General features: G+C 47.0%; 2 protein-coding genes across 2 annotated transcripts in view; one reads left to right on the top strand and one right to left on the bottom strand.

The window, feature by feature from the left end:
• The window catches only part of LOC149768717 (uncharacterized), a 35,221-nt gene extending 32,400 nt beyond the window's left edge, over nucleotides 1–2,821 (bottom strand). The window contains exons 1-3 of the mRNA XM_089925994.1: nucleotides 1,859–2,821; nucleotides 1,245–1,774; nucleotides 870–1,160 (exon numbers count right to left, since the gene is read on the bottom strand). Of these exons, the coding sequence (XP_089782120.1) occupies nucleotides 870–1,160; nucleotides 1,245–1,774; nucleotides 1,859–2,120 (1,083 nt within the window). The 5' untranslated portion in view covers nucleotides 2,121–2,821. The remainder of the gene's footprint in view (nucleotides 1–869; nucleotides 1,161–1,244; nucleotides 1,775–1,858) is intronic.
• Nucleotides 2,822–4,777: 1,956 nt separating this feature from the next.
• On the top strand, nucleotides 4,778–8,307 carry LOC103697626 (scopoletin glucosyltransferase-like). Its single transcript, XM_008779533.5, has one exon. It carries the CDS (start codon nucleotides 6,467–6,469, stop codon nucleotides 7,940–7,942), a length of 1,476 nt encoding a protein of 491 aa, XP_008777755.2. The 5' UTR covers nucleotides 4,778–6,466; the 3' UTR covers nucleotides 7,943–8,307.
• Nucleotides 8,308–24,965: the final 16,658 nt, after the last annotated feature.

Genomic DNA, 24,965 nt, shown 5'->3' with positions numbered 1-24,965 from the left:
AAGTCAGAGGAGATTGGAGGAGGAGAGATGATAATCACAAGTGGGAGAGAGTGCTCTGGGAGGTATTGCTTACCCCCCCCTTCTCCCCCCAGCCGCGTATATACCTGGCTGGGAGGTCTCTCAGGGGGGTTTGTCGTCGTGGGGCACGATAGAATGGCCACTGACATGGCCGTTACGGGGCGTCGTGGAGCAGCGCTGGGTACGGCCATGACAGGGCGTAGTGGAGCTCCGCTTTGTACGGTTGATACAGGAGATCGTGGGCAGCATCGGGTACAGCCGTTGCAGGGAGTAGTGGAGCAGGAGGCCGCGGCGTGCCTCTGGAGAATAGCCTGTCGTTATCAAAAGATCTCCGACTCGGGGTCGGAGTGCTGGATCATAGGGCAGCCGACCCGGGGTCGGGCTGCGAAGCCGAGGACGTCCGACTCGGGGTCGGAGTGCTGGATCATAGGGCAGCCGACCCGGGGTCGGGCTGCGAAGCCGAGGAGGTCCGACTCGGGGTCGGAGTGCTGGGTCAAAGGGTAACTGTAGCTTTCCTGGATACGCGTGCCGATCACGTGGGGCATGGCGGCTTAATTCCCCCATAACAAGTATATTCCCGCCTCGGATGTCAAAATGGCAGGAAGGCCTTCCGTGTCGGACCCCCAGCCCAGGTCCTCCCTCGGACGGACCGTCGAAAGGTCGTACTGAGGGCAGTACCGGCGCATCTGCAGCCAGAAGTTCTCGAAGCCCCGGAGGAACCCGTCCACCGTCTCCTCCTCCAACATGTCGCGGAACTCTTGCGACTCCTTGAAGAGTTCCACGGCATGTTCAGCTCGCTCGAGTGCCCTCCTCTCACGGGCCTCAAGCTGCTCGATTCGGAGGCGGGAAACCCCGTCCTCATATTTGAGGGCCGCGACCTCGGCCTGGACCTCCTCCAAGCGCGCCTCCGTATTGCGCATGGCCGACCTGGTCAGGGCATGAGCAGCCCTTTCCTCTTCAAGCGCCCCCGCCATAGCAAGGCGCTCGGCCTCGGTGGCCGCCCTTTGAGCCTCGGCCCCGGCCAACGCCGCCTCCAGCTCGGCGACTCTTTTCTTGGCCGGCTCCAGCTGCTGGCCGAGCTGTCGGACTTCTTTCCGACACCCATGGGCGATGAACGCCAAGGTGTCGAGCTCGTGAATATGCTGAAAAGAAAGAAACGAAGCTATTGTGAGTTGGAAAGCACATAAGTTCGCTAGTAACTCAAGGAAATTAAGAAGGAAGTTTACCCGGGCGGTGCTGCAGTAAGCACTGCCAACGACCTCCTCCAGCGAAATATTCCGGAACTCGGCCCGGTCCGCTGGAAGCATCGCGCGCCGCAACACGGAGCGTGCGACCTCGGCATCATAGATGGCCGAGCTCCCCTCGGGAATAGGGGAGCCCGGCTCGGCTGACTCCTCCCGGAAGACCCGGGAAGGGCCCGGCATGCCCGAGCCCGAGGTCCCGGAGCCGCTCGCTTCGGGGCCCCGAGTCAGCTCGGGCCCTGGGCGCTGCAGCCGGATCGCAGACGGCCCCTCCCGCTGGGCAATTGGGGCGGGACAAGGAGGGGCCGCCGATGGACCCGCCACAATGGCGACCTGCGCCCGCCTCGGGACAGCTGTGGAGGCCCCCGCCTCGGGGCCACTCGTCCCGGCCGACGAAGAAGCGCCGTCCGTCCTCGCCCTCTTCCGAGGCTGGGGCACGGCTCCCCCGGCCTCGGCCTCTCGCCTTCTCAGGCGAGAAAAAAGTGATGTGTTGCTGGTCGGCATATGGGGAATATCTGAAATCGAAAATTTTGTTAAGTGTTAGGCCAGTGGCAATAAAAGCAAAGAACGAGGAAAGAAAGTAACGTAACCACCCTTACCCTCGGGGCGCGCCGAGCTCAGACCCACGCTTGCTAGGGCGTCCTCCCGCAGGAGCTCGGTCAGGTCGTTGCCCCTCCCGAGGGCTCGCACAGAGTCCAGGGTCCTCAGCTCCCTCCTTGAGGGCTCGGAGAGCTTGTTGAGGGCCTTCAACCGAGGGTGCCCCCATGTCGGGTTAAACCCCCAAGGCGCCTCGGACGCCAGGAAGAAAAACTTCCCCTTCCACTCATGAATCGAGGAAGGGGCGCCCTGAAAGAGTGACATACCGCCCCGAAAGGCGAAGTATAGCCACCCTGCGTCCGCCGGGTTCTTCTTTAACAAAAAAACACCGGCGGAAAAGGCCTACCGAGATCGGGATCCCATGCCCGAGGCACAGGGACAAGAACCCGATTATGGTCCTCCACGAGTTCGGAGCCAACTGCGCCGGGACGAGCTGGTACTCGGCCAGCAGGTCGCTCACAAACTCGTGAACAGAAAAACGCAGGCCAGCCCAGAGCGTCTCGCGGTAGACCGCGATCCGACCTGGGGGCGGCTGCGTCACCCTGTCCCCCGGCCCCGCAGTTTCAAGGCGAAACCCGGGCTGGAAGAAGAACCGGGAGCGGATCAACTCCAACTCCTCCCCCGACAGGCTCGACCCTACTTCCTCGGGACCCAAACCCATTCCCACAGAAGAGCGAAATAAAAATTAAAAGCAGAGGATGAAAACTGGGGAGAAGAAGGAAAGAGGAACCCTAGCAATCACAAGGTAGGGACCTACTGGACATCGCCGGAAATCGCTCCGGGCACCAACGACGAAGTTCGGTTGAGGAAGAAAGCAAGGGAGGAAGACAACGAAAATGAGAGGCAGCCAAGTAAGACCTTTAGGGCAGATTCATGGGGTTTATATAGACCCCCCTGACGGCCCAGATCAGCAGGGTCGGTCCCCATCCCCCGACCGGGTTGCGCCGCGTGTCGACCTCGAAAGCCGAGGCACCGTATTCACTCCGAATTAATAAATCGGGTACGAAATCGAAGCGTTGTCCCATCGGATCTCGGGGCCTGATCATGGGTCCGCAGAATCAAATCGTTTTGAGGAACGAGCGGGCGCCGCCCCCGCTCCCCTCATTTAATAAGATCTGGGACACGTGGAGCCCCGATGTGGCCTCCACCTCCCCGGAATTATGATCCAGTAACACGAAATCGGAAGCGTCCGACCTTAGGTCGTGCCGCGTGTCCGCTTTAGACCCTGTAACGGCACACTCATTGATGAGCAAGGGGTCTCGATTACGGGATCGAGACACCGCCTCGACAAGCTCGAGGACCCCCGTCATTAATCCGCCGCGAAGCAATCTTGGCGATTCAAGAGACGCCACCCCCGCTTCAAGAAGCGTAACGATACGAGCTTCATCATAAGCTCGCTGAATAAAGCAACCTCAGGGCGCCAAAGGGCGTAGGTTTCGCCATAAAAACTCCGAGAAGCGCAAGGGCGCGGACGAAATGCGCCCCCCTAACTTTAATAATGGACTTTACTTCCTACGTCCGAGCCCACAAGCCGCTCGAACTCGGAAGTCGGGGGGTAGTGTTGGGGGGAATAAGATTTTTTCTCCAAATGACGCAAATGCCCCTAAGAAGCTGCACAACCTCCGACCCTGGACGGCCGAAGTCGGCGTCCGACCTCGGAACGCCCGACCTCAAGACGACCGACCTCGAGACCTCCGATCTGAGAAAAACCCCGATGTTCGAGGTCTACTCTTGTCAACCACCTGCTACGGCCGTGCACCTCTGAGGTTCGGCCGAGGACCATATCCTGACGCCCCTCTGACATTTATTGCGCATGGCCGCTATAACCCTCCGGCTCACTCAACAATTAATGCGGATCTCCGGCTTACTCCACAATTAATGCGGATCTCCGGCTTACTCAACAATTAATGCGGATCTCCGGCTTACTCCACAATTAATGCGGATCTCCGGCTTACTCAACAATTAATGCGGATCTCCGGCTTACTCTACAATTAATGCGGATCTCCGGCTTACTCAACAATTAATGCGGATCTCCGGCTTACTCCACAATAAATGCGGATCTCCGGCTTACTCCACAATAAATGCGGATCTCCGGCTTACTCCACAATTAATGCGCATGGCTCCTGTCATCTACGGACCCTCAGCTCTCCACGGCAAATTAGCCCAGCAGAGTCTAGTCGACTATGATAAGTCTCTGATCTCGGCCATACCTCCGACACCAATGCAATAATTCGCCTGGTAGCGTGCTAGTTCGGATTGTACGACGCCCTCACCGCCGACATCAATGCAATAATTCGCCTGGTAGCGTGCTAGTTCGGGTTGTACGACGCCCTCACCGCCGACATCAGTGCAATGATTCGCCTGACCGTGCGCCGACCTGGACGACATGCCGAGCCGTACTACGGCTTCGCCCTGTTACATCGCAGGTAAACCGACCCCCGCCTATAAAAGGGAGCCTTGGCCTCTCAGGAAGGGGGGAAGGTGGATACACTCTACAGACACTGTTTATCTCTCTATTTGCCCCCTCCCTGACTTGAGCGTCGGAGGGCCGGCGCCGGAAAACCCGGCCACCGGTTCGTGTGCAGGCACCCAGACGGAGGACGCCACCAGCTGACGGATCGCCGCCTCGCCACGAGGACCAGCTGCTCCTTCTCTCCGACCACACCAGACCGAGGACGCCGCCCGCCGACCGGTCGCCGCCCCGCCGTGGTGACTCGCCGCTCCCTCTCCCTCGATCGAAGATTGCCCCCGGGTCCAATTTCCAGCAACAATACTATTGAGAGCTTTTAATGCATAGGACCTTACTTATATTAGCCATATGGATGAGAAAGTCATAACTTATAATGCAAATCATATATGTTGCTATTTCCACATCAGCTGAAAAACTGCCACATGATACAGGTAACCATCAGAACTAATTTCGAGGGGGAAATACTATTTCTGAGGTCCAAGATTCACAAAGAGATTACTTAAGGGAGAACATACCCGGCGCGAATACAGGGCATTAAGAAACTGGACCAAAGGATTCCAATGCGGAGTAAGAATAGTCAACCCGACCCATTTGCAGGCGTTTTTCCTCTCTTCACCTATGCACAGATCCAAATAGGTCCAATTAATGCGAATCCTTTTTTTTTTTTTTTTTGGGTACAAGGTAGAGCAAATGCCAAAGCAAAAGTTTAAACTTCTACAACAGAACCCAGATCATCCCTTTACATGAAAACTTCGAACAACATCCCACTCCTGGATCCAAAACATCATGGATACTGGACAGAACTTGAGCCCCGTTGATCGGCAATGACCCCGCACCTGAGCTGATGAGGCCAATATAAATTGATCGGCCTTAGCTTTTGAATAACATCATCATTCCTTCAGGGGAAAAGAGGTGATACAGTTAATGAGTGATAGAAAACAACCAAGAGACGAGGAACATCACCACTTATTTTTTTCTTAGGTGCCCAGTTAACAACAGATCAGTTATCCTACAGCTTCATATTGAATTGAATCATTAATAACACTTTTCTGGGTGGCATTTTTACTTCCCATTTCCATCAAAAATAAAAAGTTTTGTCCTGCACCAACACGGCTCCACATTTATTGACAAATTTGATGGATTCGAAGAAATGCTAAATATCACAGCATGAATCTGCTGCACTTTTCAATCACATAAGCAAACTTCAGCAGCCTGACATACTACCATACAAACAACACTACATACGCTGCCCATCGCATAAGTCATAGTGTCACACTATCATACCCCGTCCGGCATCAGTGCTCCTTCCAAATCTTATCAATAAGTGAATCACGTTAGGAAATTAAATCCATCTAATCCATTTACAATCAAGTTATATTAGATTGTATTTGAGATTTATTTTATGAATCTACCATATCTCTCAGATAAATCAAATCGAGAGTAATGCGCAAACAAACCATAAAGATACGTATAAAAGAATGGCTCAATTATACTATAACTATATTATACAAAAAAAAGTAGTAATTAAATATTGTGTAAACATCACGAACAACCTATTTCAACGGTTATATAAGAATTATAATCAACAACCCAAATTAACAATTAATTATAAAATAGTTATTTAAAAAGAAGTAAGATTACTAGATTCCAAAAGGTAAACGCCATGAATAATCCATCTCATCGACAATCATGTATTTTTGAATTGAAAACATGAGATTCAATTAACTTGCCGTCCTACTTCATAATATTGTTTTCTGATACCATATTTTGATTGATCCGTCGTTTATTCGTCAGTATGTGGCGTTGGATGGGCTTCTGGAATCACGGTTCAAGAGTCGCGGCTGGAAATTAGACGGAACTAGTCGAGTAATCGGAACCGGAGGTTAGAGGGGTTACGTCAAACTTATCTTCCATCGTCCCGTCCAAAAGAAAAAAGAAAAAAAGAGGCCTTTCGTAAGCAATGACGAAGGAGCCACTGCAAGTCAGCATTTGCAGGTCATTCTGAACTCCAGGGCCGAAGACCTCTTCCATCGATTCTACTGGATATTAGAAACCTCTCCCCATTTTACCTGATCTCTGGAACAGGGCAAAAGAAATTTCCCCTTCCTCGGTAGTGTTTGCCATCTCTCGGAGCTTCAACATGGGCTCAGCCACTCGAGACCTCCACATCCTTTTCTTCCCCTTCTCGGCCCCAGGCCACATTATCCCCATCGTCGACTTGGCCAAGCTCTTCGCCTCCCGCGGCGTCAAAACCAGCATCCTCACCACCCCGGGCAACGCCCCCTCCATCCAACTCTCCATCGACCAAGTCAATGACTCCTCCACCCTCCGCCACCCCATCGCCCTCTACCTCCTCCCCTTCCCCTCCACCGAGGCCGGCCTCCCCACTGGCTGCGAGAACGTGAGCTCCATCACCTCCGCCAATCTCGACACGCGGGTCAAATTCGTCCGGGCATTCGAGCTCCTCCGTCAGCCTTTCGCCCGAGTCCTTAGAGAGTTACTCCCCGACGCCGTCGTAACCGACACCTTCCTTCCCTGGACCCAAGACGTCGCCGCCGAGCTTGACGTGCCGCGCCTCGTGTTCCACGGCACCAGCCTCTTCTCCCTCTGCGCCTCCGATAGCATAGACCGCTTCAAAGTCCTCGACTCCGTCCCGCCCGGCAGCGCCCAGTCCTTTGTCCTTCCCGGCCTCCCCCACCGGATCGAGATGCAGAGATCCCAATTCCGGGACTCAAGCAAGATGCCCGGATTTACGGTGTTTTTCGACCGGATCAGGATTTCCGAGGAGCGGAGCTATGGCGTCGTGGCCAATAGCTACTACGAGCTAGAGCCGGATTACGCCGAACATTATAGAAAGGTGGTAGGTAGAAGGTTGTGGAACGTCGGCCCGGTGTCACTCTGCAACAGAAATGAGATCGAGAAGTCTCGGAGGGGAGATGAGACTTCCATCGATTGCAGCCAGTGTTTGAGCTGGTTGAACACCAAGAAACCGGGCTCGGTGGTCTACATTTGTTTTGGGAGCATGTACAAATTACCCATAGCACAAATCAGAGAGATTGCTTTGGGTCTCGAGGCCTCGGACGCACCGTTTATTTTGGTGGTGAGAGATGTCCGCGGAAATGACTCGGACTGGCTGCCAGAAGGGTTCGAGGAGGAAGTGGTGGGAAGGGGGAAGGGACTGATAATAAGAGGATGGGCGCCGCAGCTACTTATATTGAATCATGAGGCTGTGGGGGGATTTGTGACGCACTGCGGCTGGAATTCTTGCTTGGAGGGTGTGAGCGCCGGGGTGCCGATGATCACTTGGCCGATGTTCGCCGAGCAGTTTCTTAACGAGAGGTTGATAGTGGATGTGTTGAAGGTTGGGGTTGGGGTCGGTGTGAAGGAGTACGTAGATATTGCTGCGGAAAGGAGGGTGGTGGCGGGGGAGGAGATAAGGAGGGCGGTGGGGAGGGTTATGGACGGGGGAGAAGAGGCGGAGGAGATGCGGAGGAGAGCGAGGGAGCTCGCGGAGATGGGAAGGAGGGCAGTGGAGGAGGGTGGATCGTCTTATGCCGACGTGGGGGAGCTTATCCAGGAGTTGATTGGGAGGAGGAAGACAACTGGGACAGAATAGATGCGTAAGGTTCTGAGGAGCGAGTCTTGGTTTGTTTGCCACCTACTCAAATTATGCAAACTACATTCATCGGTCGGTTTGTAAGGGCAACAATACTCAGTGTGGCATTTTAGCTAGAAAATAATTTGTGTTCCAGAGAAAATAGTGCTATATTCTATAAGCGTGCATAGAAATTTCTGGATCCATCACACTATCACACAATTGTACCTTGCTGGGTCATCACCTTAGAAGCAGGTGAGACTTGCGCCTGCACACAAACTTTCATGGTGGTTCCCGACAAATGCATTCTTGAGGTCAGCCTTCAATGTCTGGATTTTCAATAGTCACAGTATATCGAACAAAATCATTTGAGTTAGATTGCAGGTATGCCTTTTTTTCTTTTTTTCTTGAGTACTAGATTAGAGATCTGCCCCATAACGTCATTAAGTCACTCGAGGATGTCGCTAAAGCGCCACTCAGCTGGTGTGGTGTATTTTCTTTGCTCTGTTTGAATTGCTATCATCATATCAAATTATGTTTCTTCTCGAACGAGGCTCAGTTTGTTAGGTAGCATGGCGTTCAGGGTACATTTTGGGATTAGTGTTTTGGGGATTAGTATTCATATGCTTCCAGTGCAGCTTAATTTGATCGCACCCAATCTCACAAAGTAATTTTAGCACAAGACTATTAACTGTCAAGATGGGTCGATAGTACGGGAAAATGTTCTGTTTTTGTTGTTTAGTTGCTGGTAAGTGTTTCTGGACTTCGTGGGCCAACAAGCTACGGGCTGCCGCCTACCATCACAATCTTCCCTTGTTCCCTTCTCTTCATGGCCCGCATCCTCTCAGCTGTCTTCGAAACAGACAAGCTTTTGGACGTCACTGCTAAACAAGAGAGATAAGGAAGGGAAAAGACAGAACGAAGTATCAATTTTTTTTTTAAAGATTAAATGAGAGGAGGAAATATAAGGGAAGCAAACGAGAGACCAAATTAGCATCCCAAATTTTCCACGCTAATGAAGAGCCCTGACTCTTGTTAGAAAAATTTTGTTGATTTTCTATTTGAAAAGATTCAAATTTTTTAATGCCATTTCCGATAATCTTATTTTGGATATTTAAATACAGATGTATTTGCATTTATTGATGTCCAAAAATTCTAGAGCAAATTAGACATTGTGGATTTGTGGGTATTGGGCTGGTTACCATGTGCACTCATTCGCTCAATACAGGTGCAGTCATGCTGTATGGTTGGATCAGATCTTGACATAATCGTGCTTGTGATAGTAGGGTTTGGATTCTTTGTACGATGGGAACGGTCTCATTATATATCTGCATGAGGAAGCAAAATTAAGGTAGTATTTTTCATGAACATCTATGATATAAATCAATCAGGATGAACTGCTTGATGGACATACATGATGCTATCAATCCACAAAATACTATCAAAAACTTTTAAGGCATATCATATATGTTGATATTTTCTCATCAGCTGACAAACTTTCACATGATCCAGGTAGCCATCGAAGCTAATTTTAAGGGAAGAAAATACTATTTCTCATGTCCGAGATTAAAAAAGAGTTTACTTGAGGGAGGAATTACTCGATATGAATACAAGGCATAGGGAATTGGACCAGAGCATTCCAATGTGGAGTAAGAAGAGTCAACCACTCTGGTTGTGCTTCATCCGACCCATCTGCGCGCGTTTCCCCTATCTTCACGTGTGCAGATCCAAATAGGTCCCATTGAGACCAATCTAGTTTTTTTTTTCTTCTTTTCTTGGTACAAAGTAAAGCAAATGGCAGTTACAGAATATCTACAACACAGCCCAGATCATCCCTTCACATGAAAACTTTGAACTACATCCCACTCTTGACTCGGAAACATCATGGATACTGAACAGAAGCTGAGCTCTAGTGATCGGCAATGACCACGCACCTGATCTGATAAGACAAATCTTGAAAATACCACAGAGAAAAAAAAAAAAAGAAAAGAAAAAAAAATGGGCTTGTGGGCCACCTTTCATGAAGCATCATCAATAAAGGTAACAAAATATTTGAGACTATCTAAGGACTCCACTTCAATGGGACCACACACATCAGAATACACCAAATCTAATATATTGAATTTTCTACTAGAGGCTTTCTGAAAAGAAATTCTATGATGCTTGCTAAGTAAACAGTAATCATAAGGATTTAATGGCATACCTGTATGGAAAGGAACGAGGGACTTCTTTCTCAAAATCTGCAATCTCTTCTCACTTATGTGAGCCAGCCGTCTGTGCCACAGATCTGGTAAAACATCAACTTCAGTCATATTTGCTGTACCACCGCACAATTCTACTCGTGTTTTGTAGAGTGTGCAACAGAGCTTTCCTCTAGCAAATACCATTAATCCCTCGATAATTTTTGTCTCCTATTACAAAAATAATTATCATACCCAGCTATATCAAGAGCATTAGTGGAGATTAGATTCATGTGCTTATCTAGAACATGTCGCATATCTTTGAGTGTAAAAGAGCATCCAATATTGATAACAAAACGGATTTACTAATTCCCACAATATCAGTATAACTATTATTTTCCATCTTCACTGATGGGGACATCAGCTAGGTCCCCATCTTATTTGCATATTTGTTTATTTTTATTTTTGGATTTATTTGCATTTTAGGGTTTATTTGTAGTTTATTTTATTTCTGGGCTTATTTGCATTTTAGGGCTTATTTGTGGGTTATTTGTGTTATTTGTGGGTTTATTAGGATTTATTTCTGCGTAAGGGGATTTATGCAAATTGTGTATTTTGGCCCTATATATTGGGACATATTTTCATGATTAGGGGTTAATGAAGGTTTAAAAATTTTCTCCTCTACGTTCTTCTCCTCTCTTTCTCTCTTTCCCCTCTTCTTCTCTTCCTCTCCTCCTCTTCTTCCTTTCCCCTATCTTCTGGTTTTCACTGGTCATTACAGCACCCTTCCCCCATTGTAGTGATGCATCAACTTGGTATCAGAGCAATCGGTTTTGCTTCTATTGCCAAAGCCCCGATCCATCAACAGTTTTCATTTCCCTCGGTTACCATCAACAACAAGAACAAGGCCCTTCCCTCTGTCAGTTCCGCTCACCAAAAAAAAAAAAAAAAGATCTCTTGTCCTCTCAGTTTACACAAAAGGGGACAGAGGGGAACAACCCTGGTTCACCGAGCTTCTCTCGGTTCCTTCTCCTTTCCCTCTGTCAGCTTCACAAAAAAAAAAAAACCTTCTGTAGCCGAGAGAGAAGAAAGGGCAACAGCCCCTGCGCCAGATTCTCCTTGCCCGTCGTCGCACTTGATCCTGCTGCCGCCATCAGTCGTCGCCGCTGCCCCCACCACCTGCAACCACCGTCAGCCGGTGTATGGCCGAGCGTCGCCGGATCCCTGGATTCCTGTGGTCGCACGAGCTCTATGCCGTACCTCGACCACGGACATCGGAGCGTGTCGAAGGGCCACGAGTGACTCCCGCTGCCGGAAAGAAGAAGAGCATCACCGATCTATTTTCAGCCTTGTCCCTCGGCACTGTCGACGCACCCGCCGACCACCGCGCACAGGGAAATTCCGGCCGCCACCACGACCGGCCACTGCCTGTCGCCGCCGACCACGGAGCCATAGCTGCGAGCTCCGTCGCCGTTCCGTTCGGCCGCTCCGCAACCACTGCCGAAGCGATCGGATTGGACTCCCGAATCGGTCGGGAGGTTGAAGAAGAGATCAGGTAACGGGTAAGTCCTAAACCCGTTACCCACAACCCGGTAACCCGGGTCCAACAAGTATATAAAAAAAAAAATTTGTTGGCATGTGATTTGCACGTGCTGGGTTTCGCAGTTATTAGAGTGGGTTTCATTCGAAACCCGAACCCGTTAAGGTTAAAAAAAAAAAATCCCGTAGGATCACGTGACCTGCACGTGTTCCCAAAAAAAAAAAAAAACTAACCTCTATTTCTGCTGAAAGGAAACCCTAGGGGTTTCCGCCGCTTCCTTCGCCGCCGTCGCCGAGCTCAGCCTGCAGCACCGCCTCCAGCCGCTCCGCCTTCGCCGCCTCCGCCCGTGCCGCTTCCTGCCACAGCCGAGATCCGCCATCGCCCGAACCCCATCGTCTCCCTCCCCACCGAGCCGCGCCGCCTCGCCGTCGCCATCCCCACCGCTCCCACGACCGCTCGATTGCCACCACCGCTGCCTCCTTCCCCTCCTTGCTTCGCCGCTGCCCCCCTCTGCTCGCACGCTGCAAAACCACCGCCTCCACTATCACTTCACCGCCTTCCCCCCCCACCGAGCTGCGCCGCCTCTCCATCGCCGTCGCACGCCACCGCAACTCCGCCCCTCCTCCTTACCGCTGCCGACCGCCGCCTGCCGTTTTTCCCCTTCCACCGAGAAGCACCAAACCACCCTTCCTTCATCATCTTCGTTCACCCACCCACCAAAGGGAAAAAAAAAACCCCAAACCCTCCTCTGAAGTCTCCCATTCCACTGTGGGCTTCATCCGATCCCACGCCCACGCACCCAGCCCATTGTTTTCCGCAGGTTCCTCAGGCCCGATCACACTCCATAGGCCGCCAACACTTTTCTCAGCTGCGGGCCAAAGCCCATTTTAATCCTTGAGCGCGGCCCAAGCCCAAGCGGCCACAGGTCCTATCTCAGGCCCGATCCAGCCCTTCGTCAGTCCATTCCAGGAGCCCAAGAACCCCTTTTGGCTGCAGATTCGGATCCACAGATCCAGCTAGCTCTGCCCAGCGCCAACTTTGTGTTCAAGACTCTACAACGGACGTTTCCGATTGACTGCATTCGCCACAGGTAACTGGTTCTTCTTTCTTTTGGGCTTGTTTATCTAATTATGTTCTAGTTCTCTTGCATGACAGTCCTATCTTGAAACTTATTTTATTGTCAAACTGCAAAACTTAGAACATTTACCACCACACCCGTCCTATCCCCATTTAAATCTAAATATTAAATTAGCACACCTTAGCGACAGGATAGTTCTCAACATCCATAGATTAGATTACTTTAGGACTTTGAATGACTGTAAAACGTGTTTGCAACCTAATTTTTATAGTGACTAATTTTCTACTTTAATTCTGAAATAACCAAAGTGCAAATTAGTAATATTTAATTTTAAGTTATTTTTGTGAAAATTTGCTGATTTCCGAATTCATAGTAGATTGCATTAGTAAGTTGTCCTGCATTGCATTTAGTAAGTTAGGGTTCATTAGTAGCATTGCATATCATTTCACCAACTAGAGAAGTCCCTGCATGCCAACCCGTAGTGGTAGAGAGTACCTCCTCACCAACTAGAGAAGTCCCCACTATGGACCTCAGAGTTCTACAAGATATTTTGGAACAATTAGCTACATTATGAGCTGATCAAGACGAATTCAAACGAGAGATCCGTGCTCTAGTGCAACACCCTAGGACTCCTGAACCGTCAACCCCAATCGCACCTTATCCCTTGTTTGGTTTGACCACACCACCTATAGCTTTTTCCCATCCTCCTAGGAACCAACTTCCTCTTGATCACCAGCGCGATCTTGACGAGCGACTACTTCGTACCATCCGAGTAGATGCTTCCACATTTGCTAGTCAATTAGAGCCAAGTGTGTACCTTGATTGGAGAGCAGCCATGGATAACTATTTTGAGTGGTACGAAATGACTGATGATCGAAAACTACGGTTTGCTAAAATGAAGCTTATTGGGCAAGCTCACTGGTACTGGCATAACGTAGAACATAGGCGTGAGACCCAGAGGCTTCCATGTATCACCACCTAGGAGGATATGAAAGAAAAACTGAATGAGAAGTATCTGTCATTTTCTTACCGACAACGCCTTATGGATAGATGGCAGAAACTAACTCAAGGAACTCAACTGTTGCCGATTACATTGCACGATTTGAGAAGTTTCACATAAGGTGCGATGTAATCGAAGAGGAGACTGTTACTTTTTCTAGGTTTCGGGCAGGACTCTGCGAGGAGATCCAGAAAGAATTAATCCTCCGAGAGATTACCACCCTTGGCCAGGCATACCAGTTGGCTCAAGATGTGGATAGTTTTTTACGAGTCCCTGTAGTGAGACATACCGACTCCCGATTTTTACCCCCAGGAGCCCGACCTAATCAAAGCTATCTTCCGCAATCCAGACCACTCTCCAACCATCCTACCCAGCCCGGCTCTAGCCAAACACCGACTAGGGCGTTCCCGATGCCTGCTCAAAGTACGTCAACTGATAAAGAAAAAGGCATATTAGGATCCAACCCGCCCTCAAGAAGCCAAACCCAGTGTTTCAGGTGTCAAAAGTTTGTCCATATCGCGTCCCAATGTAATGCCAAGACTTATTTGATGACTAAACTGGAAGCAAGAACCCAGGAGACTGAATGTGTCGAAGAAGTCTATGAACCAAACATCGAGAATTTTGTAGAAGACTTTGGAGACGAACAGACCGGGTTAGAGTTTGCCCAGACTACATCCCAATATGAGCCCACTGATCAGAATGACCAAAACCCTAGGTTTCATGTGGTTAGGTGTACACTAGCCCAAACAAAGACCGAACAAGATTGGCGTAGAACCTTCCTATTTTACACGCTTATTAAGATCAATGGTAAAACATGCAAAATCTTATTTGATAGCGGGAGTTGCATCAACGCCATTGCATCTGGAGTTGTTTCTCGCTTTGGCCTGAAATCTACCCCTCATCCTAATCCATATAAAGTAGCCTGGGTAGATAAGACGTCCATTTCGGTATCGGAAAGATGCCTTGTCCCGATTCAATTTCTATCTTATAAAGACGAGATTTGGTGCGACTGCCTTCTGATAGACGTAGGTCAAGTCATTCTAGGAAGACCTTGGTTATATGATGGGACGTCACACTTCATGATCCGTCAAATTCGTGTAGCTTTATGTTCCAGGGTCGAAAAATTATACTGAATTCATTGCCTCCTAGAGAGCCCGGAACTGAGAAGAAGGGTGCTACACCACGAAAAGATGAGTCACTTCACATCATTACTTCGAAAGAGGTAATGAAAGATATCGAAAGCCATTCACCTGTGTTCGCCCCTGTGGCTAGAGTTATCAATGTGGAGTCAAATGCCGAGCATCCGGCCGCCGTAGTTCTCCTGTTGGAGGAGTTTCACTCTATTTTTCCAAATGATCTTCCAGATGCACTCCCTCCGATGCGTGATATCTAGCACGTAATTGATCTCATTCCTGGAGCGTCATTGCCAAATATTCCCCATCATAGACTCAACCCAAACGATCACACTGAACTGAAACGTCAAGTTGACGAACTCTTCACTCGAGGATATATTCGTGAGAGTCTGAGTCCCTGTGCTGTACCTGCACTCCTCACTCCCAAGAAAGATGGCTCTTGGAGAATGTGCATCGATAGACGTGCTATCAATAAAATTACAGTTAAGTATCGTTTTTCCATTCCTAGGCTGGACGACCTTTTAGACTATATATCTGGTGCTACAGTTTTTTCCAAGATCGACCTAAAGAGTGGGTACCACCAGATTCGGATTCGTCCTGGGGATGAATGGAAAACTGCATTCAAAACCAAAGATGGACTCTACGAATGGTTAGTAATGCCTTTCGGATTAACAAATGCTCCAAGTACTTTTATGAGGGTGATGACACAGATCTTTCGACCTTTCTTGAATAAATTTATCGTTGTATATTTTGATGACATCCTCATCTATAGTCAAACTCAAGAGCTCCATCTCTCATACTTAAGGCAGGTTTGTGATGTCCTGCAGAAAGAAAGTTTCTTTGCAAATCCTAAGAAGTGTGCCTTCCTGACTGATCAAGTCACTTTCTTAGGGTTCATAGTATCTTCCAAGGGTGTCTCCGCTGATCCAGAAAAAGTAAGCGCGATAGTCGATTGGCCTGAGCCCAAGATCCTAGCAGAAGTACGTAGTTTTCATGGTCTGGCTACTTTCTATCGTCGCTTCATTAGAAATTTTAGTTCGATAATGTCTCCCATTACAGATTGCATGAAGAAAGGAGACTTTATCTAGACTAAGTCGGCATCCCAAGCATTTAAAGATATTAAACATAGGATGACCGAAGCACCCGTATTGCGCCTCCCCAATTTCACTAAGGTATTCGAGGTCGCATGTGATGTCTCTGGCGTTGGCATAGGTGGCATGTTAAGCCAAGAAGGTCACCCTGTCGCGTTCTTTAGCGAAAGGTTAAGTGACGGTAGGTTGCGTTATTCCACCTATGATAAGGAATTCTATACGGTAGTGCAAACTTTGCGACATTGGCGACACTATTTGCTACCGCAAGAATTTATCCTGTATTCAGACCTTGAGGCTTTAAAGTATCTCAATTCTCAAAAGAAACTAAACCTTCGACACGGCCGATGGATTGAGTTTCTGCAAGCCTATACTTTTGTGCTGAAACATAAAGCTGGAGTTGAGAACAAGGCTGCTGATGCGCTCAGTCGATGGATCTTTCTCCTATCTGTGATGAGCATTGAAGTAATTGGTTTTAAAAGGATCAGGGAACAATATACCACCTGTCCCGATTTTAGTGATGTATACCTGACCCTACGAGATGGAGTAGAGAGAGAACAAGATGATTTCTTTTTACAAGATGATTATTTTTTTCGCTCCGACAAATTGGGTATTCCTCGAACCTCAGCATAGGTGGCATGTTAAGCCAAGAAGGTCACCCTGTCGCGTTCTTTAGCGAAAAGTTAAGTGACGGTAGGTTGCTATTGCCCAGATAGACAACCCAAGAGGGGGGGGGGGGGGGTGAATTGGGTTTTTAAAATAATTTGGCTAATTAAAACTTTGTGGATGATTAATTAAAAACTATAGCAAGTTATTTAATTAAAGCCTAGTGCTGTGAGTAATGTGTGGGGATGAAGATGAGAGACAATGCACTACAAACACAAAGTTTTATAGTGGTTCGGAGCTAACCCTTGCTCCTACGTCCACTCCCCAAGTCTCACTTGGGAATTTCACTATAACCCCCTTGGATTACAGCCGGTTGTTTTGCAAGCTCACAACCAAACTTGTTGTTTTACGAGCTCACAACGAACTCGGTCGGTTTTCCCAGGCTCACCGACTAGAACCAACCCCGATTGTTTTCCCGGGCTCACAATCAAACCCTTACACACGTTGGTTTTAACTTGGCTCACCAACCAACCTTAAACCCCTTGATTCAATCCCCCGATTGAATCAAGTAAATACAAGAGATAGAAGAAAACAGAAAATAGCTTCTCAAAAAGCAGATTTAAAACAATATAATCGTAAAGGAGTTAGAAGCCCTCAAACGCTTTTAAGCTGGTGAAGAGGTATGGCTTCTGGAACTCCGGTCTCCTCTTGAAAGAGTGGTCGACTTGAATGCAGGAGGAGGAAGCTTTGATTGTTGGGAAGAAGTCGTTGGAGCAGTAAATGCAGATCTTCCCTTTTTCGTTTAAGAGCACTTGGAGAGCTTGAAAACTTGAATGCTTGGAGTGGAATATCTGTTCTCTGCCTTGCTACAGTCCTCTGTGGCTATTTAAGCCAACCCCCACGGAAACTAGCCGTTACTCTGCTTTTTCTGGCCGTTCTGCACACTCTGCGCAGCCTGACAATATGACCGTTGGTGGGTTGGAGTCGACTCGCGCGATCAGGAGTCGACTCGGCTGTAGCAGGAGTCGACTCACGCTTTTCCGGAGTCGACTCGGCAACTGTTCCAAATTTGAATTAAAGTTGCCGTCTTGACTGGGAGTCGACTCGTCTTGACCTGGAGTCGACTCGCCAACTTCTGGAGTTGACCTGGCAATTTTTGGAGTCGGCTCATCCACTGAAGTCCGTGGATCCAAATTTGAATTTTGTCCACTCGAGTCGACTCGACTGTCCTGGGAGTCGACTCGAATCTCAGAGCCCGAACTCTCGATTCTCTGTCGTTTGGCTCATCCAGTCTTGGAGTCGACTCGAACCTCCTTGGAGTCGACTCGGCTCTCAGTTTCCGAAAGTTGGTCTTCTGCCTTTTGACGTGTAGCTTGTCTTGGAGTCGACTCGAGCTGTCTGTGAGTCGACTCGAATCTCAGAGGCAGTAACATGGTCTTCTGTCTGTTGATGGTCGCTCAGTCTCGGAGTCGACTCGTGTACTGCGGGAGTCGACTCGAATCTCAGAGTCCGAAAATCGTTCTCTGACTTTTTCCTTGTGTTCCTCTGAGAGTCGACTCTTACCTTCTTTGGAGTCGACCTGCCAACCATCGGAGTCGACTCGCGTTCCACTGGAGTCGACTCGAATCTCAGACCCGAAAACTGCTCTCTGACTTTTCTGCCTGTGACTGCTTGGAGTCGACTCTTACTTCCCTGGAGTCGACTCGGTGAACATTGGAGTCGACTCGCGCACTTCAGGAGTCGACTCGTTGACAGGTTCTGAGATGAAGCTTTCTGTTCTTCTTTCTGTTCTCAGTCGGAGTCGACTCGTACTAATCTGGAGTCGACTCGAGCTCGTGCCAGTGAACTTGATACGCTTGGAGTCGACTCGTGATACTCGGGAGTCGACTCGAGTCTCAGACATTGGTTCATGCAGACTTCTTAACTTATCCAAAATACTATGAACCAAGTCTAGAAACACTTGGACAGGATTTTCACTGAAACACTCAATTGAATTCATTAGTAATCACAAGATATACTCAATTGCTTTGAGCTCATCAAAATCAAATGGGGTTTTAATCAATCACTCCACAATCTCCCCCTTTTTGATGATGACAAAACTTTGAGTATATGTAAAATGAATTGCTCATAAAACAATGAAGTAAAATCCATAAATGAATTCAAATGTCTGATAATTTAATTTATCCAAGTTTGAAAGGAGTGAAACATTAAATTTCGGAGTTAAAGCTCCCCCTTTCATTTGGAATTATATAAGCCTTCATATTATGCAATCAATTGTTTGGCTTATATGTCATTAATGATTTAGCTTGATTAAAATTCAGATTCTCCCCCTCAACATATGCATTCAACTATATTTTGATTTTCTGAATTTCCTCTTCATGCTTTGAAGTTTTTTTTTGAACTGAATTTTATCTTTTTAGAGGAAAAATCTGTCAATTTGTTCTTGAGTAGGATTCAGCTAATCTCCGAATATCCCTTGAATAGATTCTGGAGATTACTCCATTAGGAGCCCCAAAAGAGAGATAATGAGCCTCGAGGTACCGAATCCACTTAGAACAAATTTGTGTGTGTTTTTAAGAGTTTATCGTTTTATTTATTTCCATTGATTTCTTTTACATATTTTTTTCAATATTTCTCCTCTTTTACATATTTTACCATATTTTATACATATTTCTCCCCCTTTTTGTCATCATACCAAAAAGGAGGTAATCACACACAATCAATGGCACAATCAACAAATGGCACATAATTGAAGATAAAATGTCTACTCATTGTATTGATATGAATGTGAACACATTTGAGCATACAATAAGTAAGGTAAAACAATACATCACACAAAAACATCTATGGCCTCCTCGAGGATGAGGCTCCCTCTCTCGAGGATGCATCTCCTCCTCTGGAGGGTGTGGCTCCTCCTCTCGAGGATGCATCTCCTCCTCTGGAGGATGTGGCTCCTCCTCTCGAGGATGTGGCACCTCCTCTCGAGGATGGTGCTCCTCCTCTCAATCGGCTCTGCTCCATGAGGAGGGTGACTGCATCTGTCACATGTCCGAGCTGCGTGATAATAGACGTGGTGGCTCTGCTATGTGTAGTGGAGAGCTCTGTCACCGACGCCTGAAGCCCAGTCACCGATGTCTGTAGTGCGTCCAGCTTGTCGATGAGTACATTCGACAAGCGCTCGGCCCCCTCGGTGGTGGTGTGCATGTCACGACCTATCTCCTCTCGCATCTGTCGAGTGGAGCTCGTGACCTCATTCATGCTTTGGAACTGGGCCTGGACCAAACTCCGGATATTGTAGATCTCTTCCCGTACATGAGCCGTCATGTCAGTCACGGCTGTCAAGGAAGGGACCAACTGAGAAGATACGGGTGCAGGAGTGGGAGCAGGCACCGCACCTCGGAGCTCCCGAAGCAGCTCGTCCCTCAGATCTCGGACGATCTCCTGCCGCAGCTCCCGGAGCTGCTCTGGATCAATCCGAACCTCCATAGATGGTGTAGCTGAGGAGGAAGGTCCGGCAAAGGTGGTAGGAGCAGGAGGAGTGGATGGGAGGTCTGGATGGTCTGGAAGGTCTGGGTAGTCTGAATCTGGCTCAGGACTGGGTGATGGTCTGGTGGTCTGAGCAGTGAGAGTGGACTTCCTAACCCAGATCCCTTCTCTCTTCCGAAACCCCATCCTGTGCATAGTCCCCGTACACAAGCGATCAGTCCATCGCAAGGCACGAGAGGGTTCCCTCTCAGGAATGGGAATCTCGTACTGCCTAAAAAGAAGAGTGAATAACATCCCGTATGGGAGTGAGAGCCTAGGTCTATCTAGGGGCTCACACATATACCAATAAATGAGCTTTGGGAAGTTGATCGGGGTGTCCTGAAGGATATAAGACATAATAGCTAAGTCCCTCTCATTCACAAAATCAAATCTCCCTGTCTTAGGGAAGATGGACCTGGACAGAATGCTCAAAAGGATTCTCACTTCAATAGGAAGTGAGCTAGCAGATACCTCATCTAGGGAGGACTGAGGTGGATGCCCTAAGACGACCGTAAGGGCCGCAACTCTATCCTTAGGGTGTGCGGGAGCCACCCCTACTAATGGAAGGTGAAGGATATGGGCAATGAGGTCCTCTATGACACGCAACGGGACACCTACTACCGTACCCTCGATACCTCCATCTCCCCGATGGACGGTACTGTAAAACTCTTGAACTAGGCCAGGATAGGTGGGAAGGTCCAAGGTGAGGAAGTACTCTAGGCCCTGGGCTCTAAGCCTATCGCCTATGGTGAACCCCTCCCGGGAGAGATAGTCGAAATCGACAAACCTCCCGGAGGTGACGGCCTTCCCGGCCAACGGCCTAACGAGAACCACCCTAGGCGGGGAACGATCCGGAGGTGGTTGCCTCGCGGGATCGTGCCGCGCCTTGGAGCGTCGCTCGGGACCGGCCTCGGGACGGGACCTCTTCCTAACGGCGGTCTTACGAGGCATCTTGACCTAAACGGGAAGAAAAATACCTAGAGGACGGTGAAGAACCGACAGAGGAAGCTCGGGACGGACCGGAAATGACCTAGGAACGGACGGAAACTCAATGTCCGGCGAAGAATCGACGGGAAAAGGGCTTGGAGACGATCGGGGATGACCTAGGAGTCGGCTCTAGGGCTTTGTGAACAGTGGCGGCTTGAGGAAAAGTGTTTGCGAAACGACAAACCTAGGGTTAAAAAGTCGGATCCCGACTGCGAGTCGACTCCCCAGAGTCGCGAGTCGACTCGACCTCGAGTCGACTCCAGAATATGCGCGAGTCGACTCTCTGTTAGCGCATGTAGACTTCGAGTCGACTCCCGACAGTGTGCGAGTCGACTCCCCCTCAGCTGCCAACTTTGCGAGTCGACTCCCGCTAATACGCGAGTCGACTCCCCCTTAGGAGCCGGCTCTGAAACTTACTCGAGTCGTCTCTAACCTTAGCACGCACCTAAAAACCATGCCATAATCGTGCCAAATGAGGGAAAATCACCTAATTAAGGACTGATTTGATGATCACTGCATAGAAACTCTATTTTAACCTCATTCTAATCATCAAAATCAATTAATCTAGTGAAAAAACTCCCACTAGGATGGATCAATCACTCCTAATCCCCTTCTAAGCACACTAAACCTCTCTTCACTTAGGGGTTTTGTAAAAATGTCTGCTAATTGATTATCAGTACACACAAATTGGAGTGACACATCACCATTCAATACATGATCTCTTATGAAGTGATGTCTTATCTCAATGTGTTTAGTTCTTGAGTGTTGAATTGGATTTTTAGTTAGATTTATGGCACTTGTGTTATCACAATTAATGGAAATTTTATCTTGTTTAATGCCATAATCTTCTAATTGTTGTTTAATCCATAAGATTTGAGCACAACAACTCCCGGCTGCAACATATTCAGCTTCTGCAGTGGATAATGCAACCGAGTTTTGTTTCTTGCTAAACCATGAGATTAGGTTTTCTCCTAGAAATTGACAAGACCCGCTGGTACTTTTTCTATCAAGCTTACATCCAGCGAAGTCTGAATCTGTGTACCCTATTAAGTTTAGGCTAGATTCTTTAGAGTACCACAGCCCTATGTTCTTAGTTCCAATTAAGTATTTAAAGATTCTCTTAACTGCAGCTAGGTGTGATTCTTTAGGATTAGCCTGATATCTAGCACACATGCACACACTAAACATAATATCAGGCCTACTTGCAGTAAGATACAGTAAAGAACCTATCATACCTCTATAAAGTTTTTGATCTACAGATTTACCTGATTCATCTTGGTCTAACTTGCATGATGAGCTCATGGGGGTGCTGATTGACTTGTTTCCCTCCATATCAAACTTCTTGAGCATCTCCTTGATATATTTTGCTTGATTGATGAAGATGCCTCCTTCAGATTGTTTGATTTGAAGCCCGAGGAAATAGTTCAGCTCTCCCATCATGCTCATCTCAAACTCACTCTGCATCAAATCAGCAAATTCCTCGCAGAGGCAATTGTTAGTAGCACCGAAAATGATATCATCAACATAAATCTGTACTAATAACATATCCTTATTTTTCTTTTTCAGAAATAATGTTGTATCTACATTTCCCCTAGAGAATTCATGTTCTAATAGGAATTTACTAAGTCTCTCATACCATGCTCTAGGTGCTTGTTTTAGTCCATAAAGTGCTTTGTTCAGTTTATACACATGATTAGGGTATTGATGATTTTCAAAACCAGGAGGTTGTTCTACATACACCTCCTCATTAATAAACCCATTTAGAAAAGCACTCTTTACATCCATTTGATATAGTTTGAAGTCCTTAGAGCATGCATATGCTAATAGAAGTCTAATTGCCTCAAGTCTAGCTACGGGAGCAAAGGTTTCATCAAAATTTATACCTTCTTCTTGATTATAACCCTTTGCTACTAGTCTAGCCTTATTCCTTATAACAATTCCATTTTCATCTAGCTTATTTTTATATATCCATTTAGTACCTATAATTGGATATTCAGAAGGTCTCTCCACTAGATCCCAAACCTTGTTTCTAGTAAATTGATTTAGTTCTTCTTGCATTGCATTTATTCAATTTACATCATTTTCGGCTTCTTCTATATGTTTGGGCTCAAAGTGTGAAACAAAAGCTAGATGATTATTCAAATTTCTAAGAGATGCTCTAGTCCTAACCGGTTGTGATGGATCATCTAGAATTAGTTCCTTAGGATGCCCGTGAGCATACCTCCAAGCTTTAGTTAGCCCATGATCCACTATAGGCTCTTGGTTTGATGATTCTCCTTCAATCAACTTTTGATTACCATCTTGTAATCCCACCTCATCTATCTTTTCTTCAAGTATTTCAATATCATCATCAAGATTGGCTTTCTTACGAGAGGAGATGTCACTAGAGTCATCAAATACAACATGTATAGATTCTTCTATAACTAGTGTTCTTTTATTAAAGACTCTATAGGCTTTACTAGTTGTAGAATAACCTAAGAATATTCCTTCATCAGATTTAGGGTCAAATTTTCCTAGATTATCTTTCCCATTATTATGTACAAAACACCTACATCCAAAAACATGAAAATAGTTAACCTTTGGTTTTCTGTTTTTCCACAGTTCATAAGGTGTTTTCTTTATGATGGGTCTTAATAGAACTCTATTTAATATATGGCAAGAAGTATTAATGGCTTCTCCCCAAAAGTACTTAGGGAGGTTACTTTCACATAACATCGTTCTAGCCATTTCCTCTAGTGTTCTATTTTTCCTTTCCACAACTCCATTTTGTTGTGGTGTCCTAGGTGCAGAAAAATTATGGGTTATCCCCTTTTTACTACAAAATTCATCAAATAATTGATTTTCGAATTCGGTACCATGGTCACTTCTAATGGCTATGACTGAAGACTCTCTAGCATTTGTTACTTATGGAACTTTTTAAACATGGAAAATGCTTGGTCCTTATGTGCTAGAAATATGACCCATGTGTACCTAGAGTAATCATCTACTATGACTAGACCATATTTATTTCCACCTAGGCTTGTTGTTCTAGTTGGACCAAATAGGTCCATGTGTAATAATTCTAGAGGCCTAGAGGTAGAGACACATTTTATGGGTTTAAAAGAATTCCTAGATTGTTTGCCAAATTGACATGCTTCACAGATTTTGTTCTTTTCAAATTTTAACTTTGGCAAACCTATCACGGAATCTCTTTTAACTAATTTAGTTATTGTGTCCATACTTGCATGACCTAACTTACGGTGCCATAACCAACTAGCATCATTATCTTTAGTTTCATTAACAACTAAACATTGGTTATGTTTTGCAAGGTCTTCTAGGTCTACCACATATACATTTCCACGTCTAATCCCTTTAAAAAACTAAACTATTATCATTAGGATTTGTTATAATGCATAGTGATGGTTTAAACATAACATCATATCCTTTGTCACATAATTGACTAATGCTTAACAAGTTATGCTTAAGACCATCAACATATCTAACATTATCTATAAAAGTAGAAGGGGTGATTTGAACTTTACCAATACCAATGATGTGACCTTGGTTGTTGTCTCCAAACGTCACAGCACCTCCCTTCTTAGCTTCAAGGGTGAAAAATTGGTCTTTATCACCCGTCATGTGCCTTGAGCAGCCACTATCCAAATACCAGCAATTTTTGTTGACCTTGGCTGCAAGACACTCCTACACAAGCAAGTCATGTCATCTTAGGTACCCAAGTTTTCTTGGGTCCTTCATGGTTAGTCAAGTTGGTTCCTTTTGGAACCCATACCCTTTTAATTTTTCTTTTAGTTTTACTTTTCCTAAAATTACATGCATTTGCTTTATGTCCTACTATTCCACAACAAAAGCAAGTTATTTTCTTAATTTTAGTTTTCCCAGCTTTAATAAAAAAGTTACTAAGAAGTTT

This window comes from Phoenix dactylifera, chromosome 1, assembly GCF_051530095.1.
Source record: "Phoenix dactylifera cultivar Ajwa chromosome 1, Ajwa_hap1_PhDact_Kaust_v1.1, whole genome shotgun sequence".
NCBI lineage: Eukaryota > Viridiplantae > Streptophyta > Magnoliopsida > Arecales > Arecaceae > Phoenix > Phoenix dactylifera.
This window is presented reverse-complemented; position numbering and strand designations above follow the sequence as displayed.

Coding starts and splice junctions, on each gene's coding strand:
- LOC103697626 (XM_008779533.5), top strand. CDS start 6,467: ATGGGCTCAGCCACTCGAGACCTCCACATCCTTTTCTTCCCCTTCTCG.